This window comes from Phocoena sinus, chromosome 2, assembly GCF_008692025.1.
Source record: "Phocoena sinus isolate mPhoSin1 chromosome 2, mPhoSin1.pri, whole genome shotgun sequence".
NCBI classification, from domain to species: Eukaryota; Metazoa; Chordata; class Mammalia; order Artiodactyla; family Phocoenidae; genus Phocoena; species Phocoena sinus.
The window spans coordinates 78702789-78728490 of record NC_045764.1 but is presented as its reverse complement, the minus strand read 5'-3'; the positions used below and the strand labels follow the sequence as shown (position 1 = coordinate 78728490).

The following is a 25702-nucleotide window of genomic DNA, read 5'->3' as shown; positions in this document are numbered from 1 at the left end:
CAAAGGAAACACCTCTGTGGAATGGATCTAGTCTGTGGGTCTCCAGTTTAGCTCCTCAGGTCTACAGGGTTAAGGGTTGATTCCTTCCAGGGCCATAAGCACCAAGATGCTTGAGTTGCTGGACCAGGCCTGCTTGCTATCACCATCCAGTCCATAGCAACCATATGTTTTAAAATCCAGGATCTCTGGAATGTACAGTACGTCGATTTAGAGTAAGCTATATGAATAAGATGCTATAAGCCAAGATGAAATGAAACTGGGAAGGTTATACCCAGGGTAATATTCTCTACTGCAATGTTCCAGATATGACCCTGGTGAGAATGTAAGTAATGTTGAACCTCTACTTAGATATCCATGATAAATGAATAGACTTGCTACAGACAGATTGCTTGCCCTGCTCCCCCCACTGCCTGTTTTCTAACCAACTTATTACTGTGCTAAACAGGGTTTTTCAGATGGGGTAGTTAGTACCTCCATTGTGATTCTCTTTCCAGGTTTTAGCATTTATAATGGACAACTCACGTGTGCCCAGAAAGTTGGTTCTTAGGATTCATCTAATAATAGACTTTGGTGTCCATTACAGAAGGAAAGTTTTTATAGAACATAGCTTAGACTGTTAATTATTGTTCATTTCCCCCAGGGAGGACAAACATTAGTCCAGCGTGGGTGGGAGGCGACAGCAGAGTACTGAAGGACTACTTAATCAGCATTCAGAACCTAACACACACTGACTATTGATTGATTCCCTACAATCTTAGCCTTTCAAGTTTTCTACTGTATTCCCTTGCAAGAGGACCCTATTGAGAGTTCTCCCCTGTAGGGAACCTGCCTCACTACAGAATAATCTGAATGATGGCATCTGTCACCAAATTTCAAGTTTCTCTAGCCCTCCAGAAGGAATAGGCATTCTGGCAACCTCACATCACTTTCAACTTCTCTCTCTTACTGGTAATCCTAGAAAGTCCTCCTTGGTTCAACTCGCATGAATATAACTCGCCCTCTCCCAGTATAGCAGACTTCGGTCAAGAAGTCTTTAGACTCATCTGTGCAAGGAAATCATTAGACATGTTCAATTTCTGCCCAGTTGAGTTTACTTGGCCTTCTCGGTGCAGAGCATAGAATGCTCTGTAAAGCACATGCTTTATTAGGCCATGTTAACTCGCCAACACTGCATTTATTAAACTTAGAAGTAACTAGCAATACATAAGAGTCCTCTCCTAGAATACTCGTCAGTAGAGAGCCGTAGAAGTAAGGCAGTATACTCTTCCTAAGACATTTAAAATATGGACTTAAATGGATCTAAAATACAGTTGACCCTTGAGCAATATGGGGGTTAGGGGTGTCTACCATCCTTGTGGTTGAAAATTCGAGTATAACTTCACTGTTGGCCCTCCATACCACAGTTGCATTTGGGGACTCAACCAACCACAGATCCTGTACTACCATATTTAGCAAAAGAAATCTGCATATAAGGGACCCAAGCAGTTCAAAACTGTGTTGTTCAAGGGTCAACTGTACTTAGCCTCCCTTATTCCTCCTTTTAAGCCTTTTATCTCTCCAGCTGATGGGAAAAAAAGTAAACAAAGATTGTCTACTCTTATCTCTATAATCTTACTAGGATTGCTGTTGAATTGCCCAGTCCATGAGACAGAAATAGTTTTCTTCTTGCTTTCAACTGATTTCCTGATAAGCGAAATGTTATTTGTTTTAATATTTACATTAGCTTTTCCTAATGGGAACCAAAATATATGGTCATTTTTCCCCCTCTCTTGTTAGTTCTAGTAACTCCAACACAACTAATCAATATAGGGGACCTCAACATTAGAACTGGTGAAAGATTGCTTCCTGGTAGCATACACACCTAATATACAGTAATATAAACAGGAAGTTCTCAATATCCTGATAGTTCTGGATGGCACACGGAAAATAATTTCTCTCTCTAGTGCAGAAAGTTACCCTATCAGTTTTATCAATCACTTCCCAAATAGTGTGTCTTCTCATGAACATCAGTTTCATGAGAAGTTTTATGAGGGGAAGTCTTGTATATATTGAATATTTGTTAGAATTCATAATACACAGCAGCATATTAATAACAGCTCTTGACACATCCTTTAATCCAGGGTTCATGAAACATATTTGACTTTTGGAACCTTTTTTGCATATTAACATCCTATGGAATTATTCTTCCAAGGACCATATTTTGGGAAATTAACTATTATTTCCCATCCTTCTGTGGTTGAGCCTCACCAAACCAGGCCTTTTCTCCATCAAACATTCAGAATTATTTCTCTCACATTTTAGGCCTCGCTATAGCTTTCAGGTAGTCCAACTTTCATTCAACTAAAATAAGGGGCCTAGATAATATGGAATGAGCAGCTTTCAAACTCTGCTGAGGTCTAGCTAATCCTAGGGGGTTGGAAGTATCAATGGTAAGATTTTTGCCTTGACTATTAAGCTGGTTATGAAAAATATAATTGGATCAGCTTTACAAATATATAATGACATTATAGATCTAAAATTGTTACAACTCATGAGAAATTTAGTTTAAGTCATGCTGATTACTATTAAAATTAAGTAAAAATCAATTGTTTTATTGCAAAAGCATTAAAATATTAACAAAAAACTCTGTTCACAATTATGCTTCTGCAAATATTTTCCATTTGTCTTTACTGATAAGCAGGCAAAATACTAGGCTTTAAAAATAGCACAGATACAATTTTCTATTTTTCACTTCCAGCGTATTTCACAGCACCATAGTCTTCACAATTGTAATCAATTTAAATAGTTGAAATCATTTTAGCAATTTTGTTTTAATAAGCATATTATGTTTTTAAAATGGCATTCAAGCAACCTGCTTGCAAAACAAGAGACTGAATTTAGAATTACTGACTACTAAAATTCAGTAAAATAATGAGGACAGCTTTACATTTTTTCTTTTCAGATTTATTTTCAAAGTGGATAACTACTTTCAGGAACATTTCTTAATTATAGGAAGATGAAGAAGTAGAATTCTTAAAAATTCATATATAATAACCTAATATTTCAGACACTTTAAAAATGTTATGTATATCACAGTTTTTTAAAAGCCTGGGCTCTGGAGTCAGACTATCTGGATTAAAAGCCTAATTTTATCAATTAGCAAGTTTTATGACCTTGAGTAAGTTACTTAACCTGTCTGAGCCTGTTTCTTCATTTGTAAAATGAGGACAACAGATTAACCTCATAGGCAAATTATGAGGGCTGAATGATAAAGTATGTAAAGCACTTGTCTGGCACGTGATAATAAATATTCAATAAATGTTAATAACAACAACACGTATAAAGAAACTCTGGGGATATTATGTGCATGTTATACATTCTTTTTGATAATTATTGTTTGTGGATAATCATTCAGCAAATATTTACTGAGTGTCTTCCACGTACTAGACACTGTGCTAAGCACTGAGGATACCAAGACCGTAAGACACAATCCTTACTACCAAAAGCTTATTCTTGGGGAAGAAAACCAATTAATCTGGGGATTAGCATACTATATGGTAAGAGCTTTAACAGGGGTATAAAGCTTTTTATAAGGTGCATGACAGCAGGGGACCTTAACATGAGAAGGTATGGCAGACAGGCTGGACTCAGACGTATATTGCTAACCACCTTCTTTTTGGTCTTCTTCTGGTAGGTATAGAGGCTAGAAAACAAAAAACTACATATCCTAGTTTCCGTTGCAGCTCGAGGCCCCCAAGTGACATTACCCTGGAGGTGGAAGTTCCTGAAGTGGGTTTTTGAAACAGAAGTCCTGTACTGGAAACAAAGACAGAGCTTCCCTAGAAGAAAGCCCTTTGACCCTTCCTCCCTTCTTCCTGCCTTAGCATTTGGACAGAAGACATGGAAGTGCAGCAGCCATCAATGACATGACAGGATAAAAGATGACACAGCAAAAAACAAAGGGCCTAGGATTCCAGTGGCATTACTGAGTTAACTGCACCACTCTTGGATGTCTAACTTTGGACTTATTAGATGACACAAACTCTTATTCCTTTAAGCCACCAATAGTTGGGGTTTTCTCTTATCTACAACTGAATGCATTCCTAATAGATAAAAAGCATTCCGAAAAGGGTTTTTGGGCCAAGTCCAAAAGGACTAGGAGTTATCCAAGTGAAGAAATCTGAGAAGGGTACAGGTGGCAGAGGAAACAGCACCTACAAAGGCCTGAAGGGGGAGGGAGCATAGAGTGTTGATACTGGCAGCTGTTCTACAATATGTACCTTCTGGCTTCCAGGCAGCTTTAGCCAGGTGATTCCCAACTTCTCTGTCTTCCACTGTCTATGTTTGAGGGATTCAATATTCTCCCCTCATTGGTTCCATATGGTAAGCATTCATTCTTAAATGGTAAGTTTTGTGATGATGAACATAAAATGTTATCCCTGACTAACATTTAGACTTCTAGAAACATAAATTTGTGGCAATAAAGTCAATTAGATCCACATTAACAATTCACACATACAACACCTTCAACTGAAGCTGTCATGTGTGCTTACGATGTACCAGGCACTGTATTTATACTGCAAGCATACTTCCTTTTATTGAGCTTCCTTTTATCACACTTTGCAAATATTGTGTTTTTTACAATTTGAAGGTTTGTGGCATCCCTGCGTTGAGCAAATCTATTAGCACCATTTTCCCAATCTTATTTGCTCACTTTGCGTCTCTGAGTCGAATTTTGGTCATTCTCACAGTATTTCAAAGTTTTCCATCATTATTATTATATCTGTTATGGTAATCTGTGATCAGTGATCTTTGATATTACTACTAAGACTTGCTGAAGGCTCAGATGAGGGTTAGCATTGTTTAGCAATGAAGTATCTTTCAATTAAGGTATGTACAATTTTTTTTAGACATAATGCTATCACACACTTAAAAGACTACAGTATAGTATAAAAATAACTTCTTTTTAAAACTTTTTATTTTATATTGGAGTATAGCTGATTAACAACGCTGTGATAGCTTCAGGTGCACAGCAAAATGACTCAGACATACATATACATAAAGATAACTTTTATATGCATTGGGAAACCAAAAAATTTGTGTAACTCGTTTTACTGCAATATTCACTTTACTGCAGTGGACTGGAACTAAACCCTCAGCATCTCTGAGGTATGCCTGTAACAAGTACAGTTGTTATTTCCTTTAATATTCACAGTAACTCAGTGGCTTAGGTACTATTATTATCACCTTTAAAAATATAACTAAAAAACTAAAATAGGTTAAAATTGTCCAAAATCAGACAATAATGGCAATAATGGTAGGGGCAAAGATTCAAATTCAGGACTGTGTCATTCTATAGCCTCAGCTCTGAGCCATTCTGTTATGCTGCCAGTTTCTCTTAGTTTCTGAACTATTTATCCCACTTTACTTGCTTAAATCCTTCCTGAATCTATGCAATAAATTTTCACTTCCCCATCTGTACTCTGGGGATGAGTGGGAGTGGTTTCGGCTGGTTCTCTCTTAACAGGTTAGTGTAGGAGGAAGGGAAATACCTAAGCTGAGAAGAACAGGGGAAAAGAGGAGAATGCCAGGAAAAAAAAAAAAGTTCTTTCCCTCTAAAGGAATGAGACCAGTTTCTGTTCTTACGGGCAAACTGTGAAGTAATTCCAACAAATAAATTCAAATGTTTTATCAAGTATATGGTCTCTAAACAGGTCTCAACTGAAGGTGGTAACACTTCTTTACATTTTAAATTGCAATATGTTTAATAATTGAGTCGTTAGATTATACTCATTCATACATTTAACAAATATTTATTGATCATCCTCATGTGCCTCTGGGCATATTCCAATATGTTCCTACACTCAAGAAGCCAAGAACAAATCAAAATGCTGGTTATGACTATCATAGAGGTGACGACGTAAAACAAATAAAGGTAAGCACAGGACATTAGGGGACAGAAAATGTATCAGACTCAGACCTGATAAATCACACATGGTTTTCCGAGGGGTGATATCTAAGATGAATCTTAAAATATAACTAGATAGAGGGGAAAAAAAAATAGGATAGTCTAGACCACAGTTTCTCAACTTTAACACTACTGACAATTTTGGGCTGATAAAGTGATGTCCTGTGTTTTACAGGATGTTTAAACAGCATACTTGTCCTCTACCCACTCAACTGGTAGCAAAACAAAAATGTCTCCAGATACTGTCAAATGTTTCCTGGGGGGCAAAACTGCCTCCAGTTGAGAACCACTGTCTAGATATGCACTATCCAAAAAGGTTGCCACTAGCCACTTGTGGCTATTTAACTTAAAATTAAATTAATAAAATTAACAGTTCAGTTTCTCAGTCACACTAGCCACATTTCAAGTGCTTAATACATAGCTACGTGTGTCTACTGGCTACCATACTGAATAGTGCATATACAGAACATTTCTACCACCACAGAATGTTCTAATGGCTACTGCTGCTCTAGACTGAGAGAGTATATATTCTCTTTTCTTACTCCACAAATGTTCATTACAGCTTGCTGACAGCCTGTGGAGGGAGTAGAGAAAGATGACATTAAATAAGAAAAGTAAAGCCTGAGTATGAAGAAGGGTCTTCAGTGCCTTAAAGATAGAACAATGGGGAACCAGCAAAAGGTCTTAAGCAAGGGTGCAAAATACACAGATTCACATTTCATAAAGATGATTGTAATGATATGTGAAGAATGGAATAAAAGTGGAGAGACGAGAAGCAGAAAACTAGCTGCAGTATTTCCAACACGTACAATGATCTGGATTAATGTAGTAGCTGTAGGGACAGACAAAAATGGAACAATTATGAAGACAGAAGTGATAGGAACTGGTGACTGACTAGATGTGAGGCAGGTGAGAAAGAGGATGAAAACAAGAAGGACCACCAGGCTTTTAGGTTGGATGAGTGAGGATATTCACTAAGGCAATATGGTAGAAAGAATAATGGCCCTCCAAGATGTTCATGTCCTAATCCTTGAATCCCTGGAACCTGTTAATCTGTTTCCTTACATGGTAAAAGGGACTTTCCAGATGTGATTAAATCAAGGACCTTGAGGTGGGGAGAGCAACCTGCATTATCTAGTAGGCCTAATGTAATCACAACTGTCCTAGTAAGAGGGAAGTTGAGGGAGATTTGACTACAAAAAAGAGATGTGTCAGCGTGATACAGTGTAAGAAAGACTTGAGCAGCCATTGCTGGCTTTGAAGATGCAGCCACTAAAAGCTGTAAAAAAAAGGCAAGGAAACAGATTCTCCCCTAGAGCCTCCAAAAGGAACACAGCTCTCTTGACACCTTCATTTTATCTAGGTGAGACCTGTGTCAGACTGCTGACCTGCAGAACTAAAAGATAATAAATGTGTGTTGTTTTAAGCCACTAAATTTATGATAATATGTTACAGCAGCAATAAGAAACAAATAGAAATATGTTCAGAATTTGGGGTGTGATACAGTGAGATTGGTTCTGGAAAAGCTGAGTCTGAAGTGCCTATGTGACATCTTAGTAAAACTGGTCAATTGATAACAGTTTGGCTGTATGGGTCCAGAGCTTAAACTGGGGATGTATAATTATGAATCATCAGTATACTGAGATTAATTGAAACCATCAAAATAGATGAGATCACCATGGGCAAATATAGACAGAGTACAGAGGACTTAGGTTGAGGAACAGAGGCCCTTGAAGAAACTGGGAAGGAACAGCCTAAGGTGTAACAGGAAAACCAGGATAGTGTGGCATCTAATGAATTAAAAGAATGAGAATGAACTAAACAAGGGAGGGTAAAAGGATGGTCAACAGAGTCAACCGAAAAAGGGTTGTCAAGTTAGGAACTGAGACTGTCCATTACATTTAGCAATGAGAGGTCATGGTATCCTTGATAAACACAAGTTTCAGAGGAGGAGACTGAATTCAATCAACACTTTGACTAAGCCTTGACTTTCTTCTTTCAAAAGAAAGAAGACAGGGTGGTAGCTAAAGAAGGGTTGTGTGTTTCAGGAAGGATTGTTTTTTAGATGGAAAAAAATTAAGCACTGAACTCTTAATGGGAAAAGGTCAGTAGAAAATGAGAGCATAAAAGAACAGGAGGAAGAGAATAAATGAATTCAGAGACAGGAAGAGATGGTATCCAGGGCCTAGAAGGAGGAGATCAACCTTCAGATAGGCAGAAAGATATTTCTTCTGTTGGGAGGAAGGGAAGGAAGACATGGTACAGAAGTGAGGAACTACTGAGTTGGGAATACGAAGTGGTTTTAATTTTGTGGGATACCTACACTGCATCTTCCTACTTCCTCAGAGAAGTAGGAGGTGAGATCATCTGCTGACAACAGAAGTGACTTTAGGAACTTTAGCTAAAGAAGCTTAAGTTAAAAAGAGCACATTTGTTGTCCATTTTCTGAAAACAGAGTTGTATATTCTACTGTCATTGGATGGAATGTTCTTAGCGAAAAAAATAAATGAGATGATTCTGTCTGAAGGCAACTTTTGAACTGTGGTATAGGGAGTAGGAACCCAAGCAGTTCAGTTTCTGAGATCAGTGTCTGAGAAGGCAAAGTACCAAAAGGAAGGAAGACACAGAAATATCTTCAAAATCTATACAAATCCCTACATAGATTTGGAATCTACTGCTGAGTATTAAACTATATATGGGTAGAGAAAAACTCCATGAGGCTGGGAAAAGAACTACCGGGGAACTGTAACTGAATGTGACATGTTCAAATTCCAGTCAGACAGCACTGAGATCTCAGTCAACACCCAAGGAATGCAGTACAGACACTAGAGTGGTAACATTCTAGTGTAAAAGCTGAACTCTAAAGTCTAGCTATTCTAGACTTGCCACAACAGAGCTTAAACACAGCCTCAAAAGGATCAAACTAATCTGCAAGTAGTTTAGCCGCCAGCCAAAGAAAACTGCAATACATTTTAAAGAAAGAGAACAAAATCTAGACATTCTAAATAAATACTAAACTAAAAATTACTAGATGTGGAAAGAAGCAGAAAAACGTGATCCCATAATTGCAACAAAAACTCAGTAAATAAAAAGATACTTAGAGATAATATAACTAGCAAACAAGGACTTTAAAATAGCTATTATAAACATGCCCAAGGATAAAACAAGGAAAGAAACGGAGGATATATATATATAAAAAAAATAACCAAGTGAAATTTCTAGAACTTAAAAAATGCAAGGTCTAAAATGGGTAATTCACTGAATAGAATTATAGCAGATTAGACACTTTAAGAAGATTAAGGAATGTGATAATAATAATAATAAAGAAATATAAAGTATCCAAAATGAAGCAAAAAGAGAAAAAAATAAACATAGCCTTAGTGTCCTATGGAAAATTACTAAGGAATGCAATGCAGGCATAGTTTGAATCCCAAGATGGAAGGGGGCAAAGAAGAGTATGTGAATGGCTGGAAATTTTTTGAAAGTTGATGAAAAATCATAAGCCCACAGGTTTGAGGAAGCTCAGTAAACCACAAGCAGGACAAAAACAAAGAAAACCATACTAAGGTTATAAAATTGCTAAAAACCACTAATAAATAATCTTAAAGGAAGCCAGAGAAAAAAACAACACATTACACACAGGAAAACAAGTTAAGAATGACAACAAACTTCTCAATGGAGTCTATGCAAACCACAAGAAAACGGATCTACATTGCAAAAATGCTGAAAGAAAAAATATCTAGAATTCTATACCCAGTGAAAATACCCTTTGTAAATGAAGGGAAATTAAAGACCTTTTTCAGATAAGCTAAAACTGGGAGAATTAATCAACAGGAGACTTACACTACAAGAAGATAAATAGCAAAATGGTATACATACATTCAACCAATCACAAGACAAAACTTGTCAAACTGGTTAAGAGACAAGCATATGATGTCAACAACAACAACAACAAAACACTTTAACTACGAAGACTCAGATTGCTTAGAAGCAAAAGGACGAAAAAAGATATGCCACACAAACACTAATTATAAGAACGATGGAGGGGCTACGGTGATATCAGACAAAGCAGACTTGAAAGTAACAAATGATACCAGAGTTAAAAATAGAAATATCATAATAAAAGAATCAATTCATGAAGAATACATAAAAATCCTAAAAATTTATGCTCCTATTTACAGCTTCAATATATGAAGCAAAACCTGACAAGATCAGAGAAAAAAAATTCACAATCACAAATATGAGATTTTAGGCATCCCTCTCAATAAGTGAAATAAGTAAAAAAAAAAAAAATCAGTAAGGATAAATATGTCTTGAAAAACAATAACCAACTGATATATACATATATCAGTTTATATATCTATATATAAATATATATATAGAGAGAGAGCACGCCGTCCATCCAATAACACTAGAATATACATTCTTTTCAAGTACACATGAAACATTCATGAAGATATACCATAAACAAGATTCAATAAACACTCAACTATTTGGAAACTGATCAGCCTATATCTAAGTGTTCCATGGGTACAGGAATAAATCAGAATGGAAAATAGACAAAAAATTTAATTGAAAGATAATGAAAACACAACATAATTTATGGAACGTAGCTAAACCAATGCTTAGAGGATAATTTGCAGCATTAAATGCTTACAATGAAAAGAAAAAAAAGTTTAAAATTTCCTTCCTATTTACAAAGTAACAAAATTATTTAATATAATTAATTTTATTTATAAAATTTTTAAAACTCTAGCTAAATTGATCAAGAAAAAAGAAGACACAAATGGCCATTATCAGAAATTAAAGGAAACTGCTACAAATCCTACAGATAGGAAAGGATGATAAGGGAATATTATGAACATTACACTAACAAATTCACTAACATAGGAAACATGAACAAATTCCTTGAAAGACACAAACACAAAAACTGCATGAAGAAAAAATTTAAGAATTTAATAACCTTATAATAATTAAAGAAACTGATTTCATAACTAAAACCTTTTCCACAGATAGTTTCACTAGTGACCTCTACCATAAACATTTAAAGAAGAGGGAATTCCCTGGCAGTCCAGTGGTTAGGACTTTGCGCTCTCACTGCCGAGGGTCCAGGTGAGGGCCTGGGTTCAATCCCTGGTCGGGGAACTAAGATCTCACAAGCCGTGCAGTGTGGCCAAAAGAAAAAAACAACCAAACATTTAAAGAAGAAATAATATTAATTTTAAATAAATCCCTTCAAAAAATAAAGGAAAAACACTTCCAAACTCATTTCATGAGCCAACATTACCCAGAGAGCAAAAACAAAAAGACATTATAAGAAAACAGCAGATCAAAAGTCCTGATTAACACAGACAATAGTCTTTAAAAAAATAGCAAATCCAATGTAGCACTATATAATAGTATAACACAACATACGGAAATACATGCACCGTATGGAGTTTACCAGGGGAATGCAAAGATGGTTGATTTTGGAAAATCCCTCAGTGTAATTCACCTTTTTAACAGAATCATGTAGAAGTACCATGTGATTATTTCAGTAAGTGCAGAAAAATCATTTGATAAAATCCAACATGTATTTTTGATAAAAATCCTCTCAGCAAAATAGGAACAGAAGGGAACATGTTCAACTTGAAAAGATCCCAGTAGACTTTTCTGTTGAAAGGAATTGACAAGGTTATTCTGAAATTTGTATGGAAATGCCAAAACCAATTTGAATTATTACACTTCCTGATGTCAAGACTTTTGACAAAGCTACTGTAAACAAGACAGTGTGGTGATGTCATAGAAAAAGAGACAGCAATTGATGGAAAAAAGAGACTCTAGCCAAAGACCCACGCATAATGGTTTTTGATACAGGAAGTGATTGGGGAAGGGTGGACTTTTCAATAAGTGATGCTGGAACAACTGGATATCTATCCATACGGTAAAAAATAAACACTGAAGTTCACCTTATACCAAACAGAAAATTTAAATCAAAATGGTTCACAGACCTAACAGAAAAAGCTAAAACTATAAAACTTCTTGAAGAAAACATGATAAAATCTATGTGAGAAAGCTGAGCTATCTAGAACAAATGGAATGAATAGCCAGCAAATCCTCCCCTCAAAATAACTCTAAAATGATGAAAAATTGTCAAAAAGAATGATTTTAGGGCTTTGGAAACTGATGAAAGGCAACAAACTGAGAAGTCTTTGGTCATTAAAAACTGCTGAACTTCAGGTATTAACTGTGAGAGTCTGTTTTACTCTTGCTTGGGGCTTCTCCCATGACCTATCCCACGTGGATGAGGCTGACTGTGTGTAAACGTAAAAAGGAAACCATGATGAAAAGGAATGAAATAATAGGCAATCTTAATAAAAACAGAGAAACTAGAACACAGGGAAAAAATAATCAGAAAAAAAGAAACAAAGCCCCAGCGACTAGAGTGATAAAATCAATAATTTCAACAGCAGTGTAATGGCAGCTTTCTATGGAGAGGGGAATCCAAGGGACAGAAAAAGTATTTGAAGAAATAATGGCTGAAAACTTCCCAAATCAAAGTAATCTACAGATGTAAACTCAGCAAATCCAAAGTAGGATAAACACAAAGTGATCCACACCTACATATATAGTCACACTGTTGAAAGCAAGAGTAGGTGGGTGAGTGAACAAACAGGAAATGAATTTATGAATGAATCTTGATAGCAATAAGAGAAAAACAACTCATCATGTACCAGAAAACAACATGATTAACGACCGACTTCTCATCAGAAACAATGAAGGCCAAAGGAGGAAAACTATCCTTCAAAACTGAAAGTAAAATAAAGACATTCACAGATAAATACTGATCAAGAGAATTCATTATGAGCAAACCTGCCTTGTAAGAAATACTAAAGGAAATCCTTTAGACCAAAAGAAATTATCCTTAATTCCTCTTTGTTTCTCCCTTCACATTCAATACGTCAGCAAGCAAGGCCTACTGGCTTTATATCGAAAATATGCCTTGAATTCATCTATTTTTTCCCCATCTTCCACTGTCATCATCTGAGCAAGAGCCTTATATTCTCACTTGGACTTTTCGAAGAGCCTAACTGGCTTTCCTGCTTCTACTCTCATCCCCCTACAAGTCCATTTTCCAACAACAGCTAAGGTATTAAAAAACAAAAAAAAAACAAAAACAAAAAACAAACAAAAAAACTAGATCATACTATTTTCTTACTTAAAACCTTTTAATTGGCTTTCCATTCACTTAGAAGAAAATACATACTATTTGCCATAGCTAAATAAGCCCTATCTAGACTTTTCTCCTATCATCCTCTCCTCCTTTCATAAGTTCCAGCATACTGGGTTCTTTGTATTCTTCAAACATCCCAGACTCATTTCTGCTTCAGAATTTTTGTACTTTCTGTTCCCTCTGCCTAGTATGTGTCACTGGCAGATCTTCACACAAGACTGGCTTCCTATTATTTAGGTCTTCTCTCAAATGTCATTTCCTCAGAGACTTTTCCTAATCACCCAATCTGAGGTTATCCTACCCACCATCAGTTGTCTCCTGTTGCCTTTAAAAGTTCTTTAATAGTATTTATGGTTACCTGAAGTTATAATGTTTATTTATTTTACCATTCATTTAATGTCTACTTCACTCAATAAAATGTAAGATTCATGAAGACAGAGTTCTTACTATCTTGTTCATCAAATACATATAACTTTAAAACTTATGCTAAAATATAAACACTTCGGAACTCTTGAAAGATTAAAAAAACCCTTTTTGTTCTTATTTAGTATTTTATAAATGCCATATTTAATAAATTATAGTAGTCTTCTGTCTCAATTTTCTTAATGAAAAGAAAAAATTGAATAATCCTCCAACATTATCTCAGATACTGAAAAAAAAAAAAAAAAGGGCAGGAGGTCTTAGATAGCAACTATATCTGTCTTGTTTACCACTGTATTCTGACACCCAGACAGGGTCTAGCACAGAGTAATTATGCAATAGTTACTGAGTAATAGATATAAACAATGAGACTCCAGAGATGGGAGATTCAGAAAATGCTCTCGGGGTTGGGGGTAAGGTCACCCAATCCATCCCTAGTCACCACCTCCCTAGATCTTAAGATCACTATTAAATCTATTTTAACAGACTGAATTTCTTGAGGGCAAGGCAACATGTCCTTTTAATGTTGTATCCCTTATACCTAGCATGGGCTCAATAATTATTTTTGAAGTAAATGCAAGAGCATCAGTTTCTTATTTGTAAAAGGGAAGTAACAAGATTATCTGCTTCAGAGGGTTACTGTGGAAAAAAAAAAAGATAATAAAGGTAAGTTAAAAAAAGGGGAAAACATCCCCACAAAGTCCTCTTTCTTAACTATTAGGTTAGAAAGGCATAGGAGAACTGATCAAGTTACCTGTTCTCCTATGAAGTACTGTTATCTACTCACCTACCTAGAAACAAACAATAATATCATAAGCTAATAAGATCCCATACTATTTCAGCACCATACACTACAGACACTTACTCCCTAACAAAAAAAATGTTAGCTTATAGTGAAGACCTGAACCTGAATAAGAAAGTTCTGATATCACAAATATAGAAAGAGGACTAACTACAGTGACATTTTGGGGAATCTAACAGTGCAGAATCACTGAATATTCTAGAGCCTAGGGAACATTCCATTAATATACACTTCCATGAAAGAAGTCAGTACTATTCCAGTAGTCTCAGTAGCTGCATACTTCTTCCCTCATATGTTTAAGAGAAGATCTAAGGAACTAAAAACACAATCTAAATTTAAACTATTTTTGTGGCTTTAACGCCTGAAGGCCAGCAATCCAAACATAAAAAGTATATTATAGCAACAAAAACCAACCCATAAAGTATTTTAAAAAGCTATCATTTAAACAAATTCTTATAGTCTGCAAGTCAAACCTGAATGTAAACTATTATTGTGGCTTTAATTCCTGAAGTCTAGCAACGCAAATACAAAAAATACACTATCACAACAAAACTTAACCCATCAAACATCTTGAATTTTTTCTTTAACAAATCCTTTAAGAGTTATTAGAAAAGAAAAATAAACATTCACTTTATTAAATGCTGAAGTGATCTTTAGTAAAAGCCAGTAAGTTTCAAAAACATGCAATTATTACTGATGAGATATAGGAAAGTATCTAGACAGCACATAGCCAGTTCACCCCTAGGGTTGTAATTAAATGTCAAATTTTATTCACTTAAATTGAGTTATACTTAAAATAAATATTTACTCAAAAATGTATTTTATATAGTGGGAAAAGCCTTATAACAAAAGAACTTTAAGATTAGTTATTTTACTTACCAAAATGCAGTCCACTTTAGATTGTATAGTTTTGCTAAAAGAAAAAGAAAGTTAAGTTAAAAAGACTGATAAATGTTCAAAGCATTTTCAAACAGACATGGTAATTTGTTATCTGTACTATGAAAAAAATAAGCAAAAGTTCTTAAGATTAGGCATCATACCCTAAAACTGCATGTTTCACAAAGCAAAACAAAAGTCTGCTTCCCACTCATTGTACTAAATTCAATCCTAAAGCATGATCAGAATATTTTCTGAGTTCACTGCTACAGTCACCCTATTGCTGATATGCTCTATCTTTGTAAAAGATGTTTTTGAACAAAGTTTGTTTCTAGTGATACATAAAAGTGCAGATGTACTATTACACGTAGAAATAGAACACAGAGTTTACAATGAATTATGATTTTTACTCTATGCCTGCCACTCTGGACAATGATTTGTTTAGCATTTAAAAGCCATAATGGTGTAACATTATCTGTATTTCTAAAGACTTATTACAAAGTAGATTCTCTCGAGGACTTCCCTGGCAGTCCAGTGGTTAAGACTCCTCGTTTCCACTGCAGGGGACGCAGGTTCCATCCCTGGTTGCGGAACTAAGAGGCTGCATGCCGCGTGGCATGGCCAAAAATTAAAAAAAAGAAAAGTAGATTCTCTTCCCCTCCTCTCTTTCTCCCCCTCTCTCATGTGTACACACACACACACACACACACACACACACACACACACACACACACACACACACAGAATCCATAGACATAAAAGTAACAATAAAGATTAGCTAATATGGTAATAAGTTGGAAAGAAAGACTGTATTTAGAAATAAATAACACAAAAAGCCACTATATAAAAATTTAACTGAACTACTGAATATAATTGAACAATTAATATATAATACAAATGAAGCTGGTATAAAATAACTGAACTATAATTTGGATTTTAACATATCGAAGTGCAAATGCAATGAAATCATGCAAAAGTTCAAAGACAGTTTATATACTATCTTGAATAGATGTTACAAACCAAATTATTTTCCATAAAAGGTTCTAGAGCCAAATAAATGAAAAAAAAGTGGTTATTTACCTTTGTATATAGCTATACAGTTAATCTATAGAGTAAGTAAAAATAAGTATTTAAATCACAATTCAGTTAATTCAATCAGTAACCTCAAAACTTTACACCTGTACTTGAATTTCAAATTTCATTATTTAAAGAACAAAGTATGACTGGATTAAGCTCAACTGCAAAATTCACAATGACTAAAAGGAAAAAGTAAATGATACCTCTAGGTAAGAGGAACTGAAATCCCCTCCTTACCATCCCACAGAAAATCTTTAGAAGTTTAAAATCTTTGGAGATTGTGTGTATAGCTTCTCACTCATTAGCAGCTAAAGTGTGCTGTTTTTCCCTCTTCTTAATAACTCCCACAGTTTCCCTAAGAAGGTAATCTACAGATTAAGAATTGATGCTAAAAAGTAATATATCAAAAATACAACCGGGACTTCCCTGGTGGTCCAGTGGTTAAGAATCTGCCTTCCAATGCAGGGGACTCGGGTTCGATCCCTGGTCGGGGAACTAAGATCTCACATGTCACGGGGCAACTAAGCCCATGTACAACTATTGAGCCTGCATGACCCAACTAGATAGAAGCCCGCATGCCACAACTAGAGAAAAGACTGAGCCCACGTGCCACAACTAGAGACAAGTCTGAGTGCTACAACTAGAAAGAAGCCCACACGTCGATCCCGCGTGCGGCAACTAAGACCCGACACAGCCAAAAAAAAAAACCAAAACAACCATTTCTCACCACCTTGGTCTAAACCATTATCATTTCTTTTCAAAACTGTTATAATAACCTTCTATCTGGTCTCCCTGCTTCTGTCTTTACATCCCCACCACCTACCTTGTGGGCTATTCTCAACCAAGTAGCCAGAGTGATACCATCCACCACATTAGTCCTATGCTCCAAGGTCCTTATCACGGCCAACAAAGTCCTGTATGATCCAGCCCTCTGCTATTTTTCTAATCTCATCTCATATTAGTCTACTCCTCATTCATTCAGCTCCTGCCACGCTGTCCTCCATGCTGCTTCTCAAGGCAGGAGTAGGGCCTTGCACTGGCTTTTTCGGTCAGCATCTAAGAATCTTCTCCCATATAACTTATCTGTTCACTTTCCTCATGACTTTGCTCAATATTATCTTTCACAGACACTTCTTCCCTGGCTACTTCCTCATGTAAAATACTCTCCATCACGCTCTATCCCTCTTATCCTGTTTTAAATTTCATTACTGCACTTACCACCATTTAATATTTTTATTAATTTATTTGTTTACTGGCTATCTTCCTTGTCTAGAATTTAAACTCTATGACAGCAGGATTCATCTGTTTTGCTCACTGCTGCATTACCATTTGGCATATGTTAGATGTTCAATAAAATCTGTTGAATAAATGAATGACAAAGACATTTAGTCCCCCATATAAAGACAACTCTTTGGGACCACTTAAGAAAGCGTTTTCAGAGAAATTAATATGAACTTGAAAATGTGATTATTTTAAAAACAATAGATCTAAATATATTCCCCTTCTACAAGAAACTGACTGCTCTAAGCATATGTAAACAGGATGACTCTGACTTCCTATCACAAACAAACAAGTTGGTAAATCTCTGAAAAGAATATGTAAAAGACTGCCTTTTAAAGAATAAACTTATAAAGTAAAATGGGAACACATCTAAATCTAGCCCTTCATACTTAACACAAACATGATAGAGGGATATAGAAGACATTTAAGTCCCCTTTGTTCTTCTGTCCAGTCTCACACCCTCCCCTACCTTCCCAAACACAACCATCATTAATCTGATGTATAACCTTCCCAGGTGGTATTTCAATACGTGTATTAGATCTACAAGCAACATACACTATTGATCCATTAAGCTTTTAAGTGATTATATAAATGCCATTACATTATATACATTCTGCAAATGTCCTTTTCACTCAACCCTGTTTTTGAGATCTTTCCATGTTGACACACTTAGATGAAGTCCATTTATTTCAACTGCTCAAAGTATTCCACTGAATGAATGTATCAAATTTATTCATCCATTCCTCTATTGAAAGCCAATTATGTACTTTTCAGTTTTTCTACAAACGATGCTGCAATAACGTCTTTGTACATGTCTCCTGGTATACACAATCAAAAATTTCTCTGTTATAAGTCTAAAAGTTGATTTTCTAGGATTCATGGATGTATCTTTTCAGTTTTATTATGTATTACAGAATTCCTTTCGCAAGCACTTGTATACATTCATACTTCCATCAGCAGTATATGTAGTCCCTATTTTCCTGTCAACTTCCGCGAAAAAAAATGTATATACATATGCCATTTATATATGATACATATATTACGCTGACATATATTAAAAACTTACTATTCTAATGGGTATGAAAAACTCTTTGTCATTATCCCAATTACTAGCATTGTTGTATACCTTTTCACCTGCTTTTTGACCACATGGGTTCTCCTCCATAAACTGTTGGTTCTTGGCTTTTGCCCATTTTTAAGTGGAGTTGATGATTTCTTACTAAATTGTAGTAGTTCTTAATATATTCTGGATACTAATCTTTTGCTTGTTACATATACTTAAGCTTGTTAGTGGTACATTTTAATAACTTACTAAAGTTTAAGTTTTTGACTTAGTAAAATTTATTAATTTTTTTCCTTTATGACCTGTGTTTTTTGTCATAAGAAATCCTATCTAGCTAAGGTTTTAAAGACATTCTATATTTCATTCTAAAATTTTTGAAGGTAGCTTTTTTGTTTTTGATCTTTATTTTAATCAGAACTTATTCTTGTTTGGTATTTGGCAAACCAATTGTTCTCTATTTTATTATGTCAAGTTTACATATATGTTTGAATCTGTTTCCAGCTTTTTTTCAGTTTTATTATTAATCTACTTGTCTATACTTAAGCCAACACCACACTTTGAATTTGTATGACACTCCTCAACCATTTTCGGAACAGCCTTGACAATTCTTGGACCTCTCATTTCCAGGTGAGCTTTTTGTTTTTCCAACTCAACAAAAGTCCTAAGAGTTTTATTGAACTGCACTGATATTATAGATTGAACTGGGGGGGTTGACTGATAATTTGAATTTATTCTTGTCTGTCCTTTAAAAATGTCATGTAATTTTCTCTATATCTTTTGTTACAGAGTACTAGGTAGCTTGTAGATGGTATTGTAAACTGTACCTCTTTTTTCTTAATATGCTTTCTAATTGGCTTTTGCTAATGTGCATGCTGAGGTGCAGAAAAACTATTGGTATTCTACGCTGACCTTATATCCAGCAGCCTTCCTGAACTCTTATCTGTTCTCATAGTATGTAGATTCTCTTGTTGATAATAATTTCACTTACAATTAATGAAAATATTTTTTTTCCTTTCCAATCTTTAGGCCTCCCCCCACCCCCACACCCCGCTTCTTATCTAATTACTTTGGCTAAAATCTCTCATCTAAAGGTGAAGAGTAGCAGTGATAGCAGACATCCTTGTTTCCAAATTTTGTTTCAAAAATTTAACATAATGTATCGTAATATTCCATTTACTGGATGTTTTACAATTTCCTAAAATATTCTTTGAATAATGGATGCTTTGACTGAACTAAAATAAAATAATGCTTCAATATTGTAATGTTCTGCTTTGAAATGACAAGCTAACTTACATTAGAGTAACCTTCCCACCCTTAACAATTATATACTGTGGATAAAATATAAAAACAAACATTAAAATATAAAAACAAGACCAAAATCAGGTAGCAACTGGAGGGAAGTCATCCTTAAAAGAAGGAACTGCACCAGGTAGGAGCTGTATTTATAGGGCTGTTGCCTGATAGCACTTATCTGCCCACACAGCAACAATCACTCAGGACGGAAGCAGAAATCTGCCTTCTTGCTAGCTGAGGAGCCACAGGACAAAGTCTAGGGCTGCCAGAGCCACTTTAAAATAAAGATGAATCCCAGAAAGGAAAATGTCACAAAATTTCTGTATAAACTATGCCCAAATATTTGGACGACCTTCATTTGGGGAAGACTCCAAGGTTACCAGCAAAAAGCAATAGCTGGAAGGTGTAAAGATGTGAGTTGAGACTTTTGTTGTTACTTAACACAAAAGAGATAATGCTGGAGTTTGAATCCAGCCCTGTTAACTGGCAACCAGGATAAAAAAAATTAACACTCATCAGAGAAAAATAACAGAATCCAAAGTCTACAACATATCACTCACAATACCCATTACACAAGCAAAATTTACCAGAACAAAGGAAAAAGAGACCCAGAGTCAAGAAAAAAAAAAGCAGCTCAAAGAAACCAAATCCTGAATGACCTAGACATCAGAATTAGCAGATGAAGACTTCAAAGCAAGTATTACAAACACATTCAAGTATTTAAAGGAAAATATGGTCATAATAAATGTACACCTGGGAGGAATCTCAGCTGAGAGACGGAACCAAAATGAAAGAACCAAATGGAAATTCTAGAAGTAAAAAGGACAATATCTGAAATGAAAAATTCATTGGATTACCTTAAAGAAGATCAGCTACAGCAGAAAACGGGACACTAAACCAGTAAATAAATCAATACATTTTACTGATTCTAAAGGAGAAAGAAAAAGATCTTCAAAATAATAAACAGAGCTTCAGAGATTCATAGTACAATATCAAGTGGTCTAATTATGTACCACTGGAGAAGATAATGAGACAGAAAAATATCTGATAATGGCCAGAATTTCCCCAAATTTTGCAAAAAACACAAACTTACATATCCAAAGAAGCTCAGCAAATGACTGGGAAAGAGCATATATGGACTCTGTAATATACTGTAATATACCCATTTCCCCTTTTCAGGAAAGAAGAACTCTGTCCCCCACACCTGCTGCGAGTGCTTCCAGCAGAAAGCCCTCAGCTGTCAGCCCCCTATGGGGATACCTATGCTGAAGAAAACTTCACTCCCTAAGGTCATATCTCCTTCCAGGGACAGCCCACATCCAGAGGCTGATCAACATGGGGGTAATAAAGGTCCAGCTCTTTGCCTCAACTTGAACATCTCTGATGGGCCATTGTAGCTTCAGAACTCTCCGCACTGCAGCTTAACTTTCTCTCTGCTTCCTTCCAATCCATTCCTTTCATAGAGGTGAGTCTCCTTAATAATGTGGTTCTTAAAATGTGATTCTTGGACTAGCAACACCTGGGACTAGTTAGAAATGCAAATTTGTAAGTCCCACTTCAGGCCTACTGAATGAGAAAGAAGAAGCCCCACCCATCTGCAAAGACCTTCCTGCCAGCTTTTTGTGCTTCACTCTTAAATTCACTCAGATGGGTGTACAATTGGGAAAAATCTCTAATGTGGAAGACAGAACATTCCCCTTATAAAGGGGGCATGAAACCGTCACTTGGAAGGAAGAAGACCATGAAAGAAGGAAAAAAAATTTAATCCTCACAAAGGTAAAAACCAAAAACTGGGTACTATATTACTATATATATATAAAAAAAAAGTCACTAAAAAGTGGTGTCTTAGAAATTAAAACTATTGGGCTAAATTTTTCCTGTTTGCCCTTTCAGATCCAATTCCCACCCTCTGCAAAAGGAGGTTGGCCTTTATGCATTGTATCTATATGACTTCCTTCCCTTTTGGTTTCCAGTGGGCTGATATTAGTCACGAGAAGGAGGTGAGAGAGCAAAAGAGAGAGGAGGTATTTACCGCACTTGGCTTTTCTCTCTGACAAGGCAATAAGTTAGTGGTTGGGGGGCTGTGGTTCTTCTTAGCTAGTCTTGTAAGACCTTTTTGACTCATTAAACTATGAGCATTAAAACTTCAATCAAAAATGAACCTTAAATATATAAAATTTAAATTAAAAAAATCTCAAAGCTATCAAACAAGAAATGAGATTATCTATGAATATATTTGGGATTATAATTACTTTTTCACCATTATTTCAACTCATTAAGTTTAAGAAAACTTCTTCAGCAGCAGGAAAAATATGCACAAAGATACGATCTTCGCTCAATAATGAACCACTGATGCAGATTTGAACCTGCACTTAAGTGTTATTCATTTTTATTTTTGAATAAAAATGTATCTTTATTCAAAATGTATTTTGTTAATTTTATCCACAAATAGCTTATGTTCAAATAATATATATTTAACATTAATATTTTTATAAGGTTTTTGACATTTTCTGAACTGTTGATAATTGATAATATTTGATATGCATTAAACTTTTGGTCTCACTTATTTTTTTAAAAATCGTTATTTTGTAAACATTTTAATTAAATAGTATCAACCTGGTATTTTGGTATTAAAAAACAAAATATCAGGATGATAATTTTGCTGTGCTATTGTAATTACAAAGTTTATGAAACATGACAATCATTCATCTTCTAAATCTTTTAGTTCAACCTTCGCATATCAAGTCAGATCACCACAATGTTATAAGGTAAAGCTTAATCCTAGACCAATGGAGTAAGAAAAAGGGGGAAACACACCAGCAAGGAGAGCATATAAAAACTTATGGAAGAGGGGTACAGTTTGAGAAAGCATATCTTGTTTTCCCTAAATCAAATTACAGAGTGAAACTGGGGAAAACTTTCTTACCCAGTAGGACTACACAAAAGAGAGTAAATTGAAGAAGCACATGTTTAAAAAACAAAAACAAATAACTTAATCTAAGCCTACTTTACCTCAAAGAAACACTTCACAAAAATACCCTGTAATATTTCCTTTCTTCAGACTTAAAATATGATACAATAACTAAATTAACAGTCATGGGCCAAACACACATGGTATATAATAAATACACTGTAAGTAAAAGGATGCGTGAAAGAACACTTAGAGACTTCTCTTGCTAAAAACATTTCAGAACCTGCTTCCCCACTTTAAACAAGTTGTTTCTAAACTATTTGTTTAATGCAAATAATATCATTCTAAGAGACTCCCACTCATCTCTTCCAACACCAGTTTGGCCTCCATCCAAAAGTTCAGTACTACTTCTAAATTTATTTGAAGTCCCCAAGTTTGAATTCAGACTCACAATTCCTATATTCTTGATTCAAAATTCTTGTGTTGCAGAAATAGAGATCTGTGAACACTAGATACAAGACTTCACCCACAGAAAATCTGAGGTAGCAGAGTACCGTGTAATATATCAACCGTAAGAACCTTTTGCATTCTAGTCTTACCAGGACCAATCAAACTCTTACATTCTTCTCTTGTAAAATAATTCTGTTAAAATATATTAAGACTTCAGATCTTTTCTGTGGATTACAACTCAGCTCACAGTCCAACATATAAAACGAATTTTAACCTTACACTTGTGGATAATGAATGTGAAGCATTTACTTTTAGTTTGCTCAAATGAGAACAAATAAAATTTTACATTAAAAAATAACCATAGTAATAGTGGCTAATTCTATAAAGGTTAAAAGGTGTAGCCAGAAAAATATAAAAAATTTTATATTTTTTATAGTGATAAAAAATCCCACTATCCAGACATTTTGATTCAATTACTTAGTACGTCATCTTAAATATAACTGGGATCTGTTGGTGAGGATGTGGAGAAATTGGAACGATTATACACTACTGGTGGGAATTTAAGATGGTAGACTTGCTGTGGAAAACTGTTTGGCGTTTCCTCAAAAAGTTAAACACAGAATTACCATAAAATCCAGCAATTCTACTCCTAGGTATATACCCAAAGAAATGAAAACAGCTATGCCAACAAAAACCTGTATATAAATATTCACAGATGCACTATTCACAAGAGCCAAAAGGTGAAAACAACCCAAATGTCCATCAATGGATGAATGAATAAACAAAATGCAATACAGCCACACAATGGGATTATTTAGCCACAAAAAGGAATTAAGTAATGACATGTGCTAAACATGGATGAATCTTAAAAATTTTGTGCTAAGAGAAGGCAGACACAAAAGGTCACATATTATATGATTTCATATATATAAAATACCCACAATATCTAAGAAGACAGATTGGTGGTTGCCAGGCGCTGAGAGGACAGGAGAATGAGAAGTGACTGCTTAATGCATATGGGGCTTCATTTTAGGGTAATGACAAAAATTCTGGACCTAGACAGAGGTGTTGGTTACACAACACTGTGAATGTACTAAATACCAGTGAATTGTACACTTTATTTATTTATTTTTAATTTATTTTTGGCCGCTTTGGGTCTTTGTTGCTGCATGTAGACTTTCTCTAGTTGCGTTGAGTGGGGGCTACTCTTCGTTTTGGTGTGTGGGCTTCTCTTGTTGTGGAGCACAGGCTCTAGGCGCGGGCTTCAGTAGTTGCAGCATGTGGGCTCAGTAGTTGCAGCACACAGGCTTAGTTGCTCTGCAGCATGTGGGATCTTCCCAGACTAGGGATCGAACCCATGTCCCCTGCATTGGCAGGAGGATTCTTAACCACTGCGCCACCAGGGAAGTCCCTGAACTGTACACTTCAAATGGTTAATTTTATGTTATGTAAATTTTACCTCAGTGAAAAACAAATAATAGTTATCATAAAACTAAGAAAAATTCATTTTGATGCTACCGGTGACTAATCAAAAAAGTACTGTTTATTTTTATAACCCAAAATGCTTTAAAAATAGTTACTGTTTCACAGTTCTTATCTGCTTTTATGAACCTTCAGGTGATCTGCTTTGAAAGGAAATTAGCCTGTAGACCAACATTTCTCAATGGGCCATTGACATTTATTGGCATCCTTCTTTACAAGTTTGTCCTATACATTACAGGATGTTTTGCATTACTAGATGCTGCCCACTAAGTGTCAAGAGACATTATAACAACCAAAAATGCCCCACCTACTATCATACATACCTAGTTAAGAGCCACTGCTCTAGAGTGTAGAGAATAAAGTCATTTATATGCTATGTGTTGAGTCACATATGAGATGTTCCCTAACATGCCCAACACAATGCTCCACAAATGAGTCACTTCAAAAGTTCAAACTTCTTCAGGTATGAAAAGTGAACTTCTTGCTTTCTACAAAGGACATGGGAATATCTTGTTTTATTGCATTTTGCTTTTTTGCTCTCCACAAACAATGCATTTTTTATCAATTGAAGGTTGATGAGAAACCCTGCATCAAGCAAATCTACAGGTGCCATTTTTCTAGCAGCATTTGCTCACTTCATGTCTCTTTGTCATATTTTGGTAATTCTTGCAATATTTCAAACTTTTTCATTATTATTATACCCGTTATGGTGAACTGTGATCTTTGATGTCACTATTCTAACTGTTTGGAGGCACCATGAACTGAGCCCATATAAGATGGCAAAATTAATCAATAAATGTTGTGTGAGTTCTGACTGCTCCACTGACCAGCCAATCTCCCATCTCTCGCCCTCTCCTCAGGCCTCCCTATTCCCTAAGACACAGCAA

At 35.4% G+C, this 25702-nt stretch overlaps 1 protein-coding gene across 3 annotated transcripts in view; it reads right to left on the bottom strand.

Annotated features, from left to right (window-relative positions):
* The window catches only part of RFX7 (regulatory factor X7), a 150877-nt gene that overhangs the window by 81589 nt on the left and 43586 nt on the right, over positions 1-25702 (bottom strand). For 2 of the 3 annotated variants that reach the window (XM_032621322.1, XM_032621321.1), the window contains exon 3: positions 15262-15295. In XM_032621322.1, the coding sequence (XP_032477213.1) occupies positions 15262-15295 (34 nt within the window). Of the gene's footprint in view, positions 1-15261; positions 15296-25702 lie in introns of those variants that run through there. The other variant, XM_032621323.1, reaches the window with a different exon arrangement.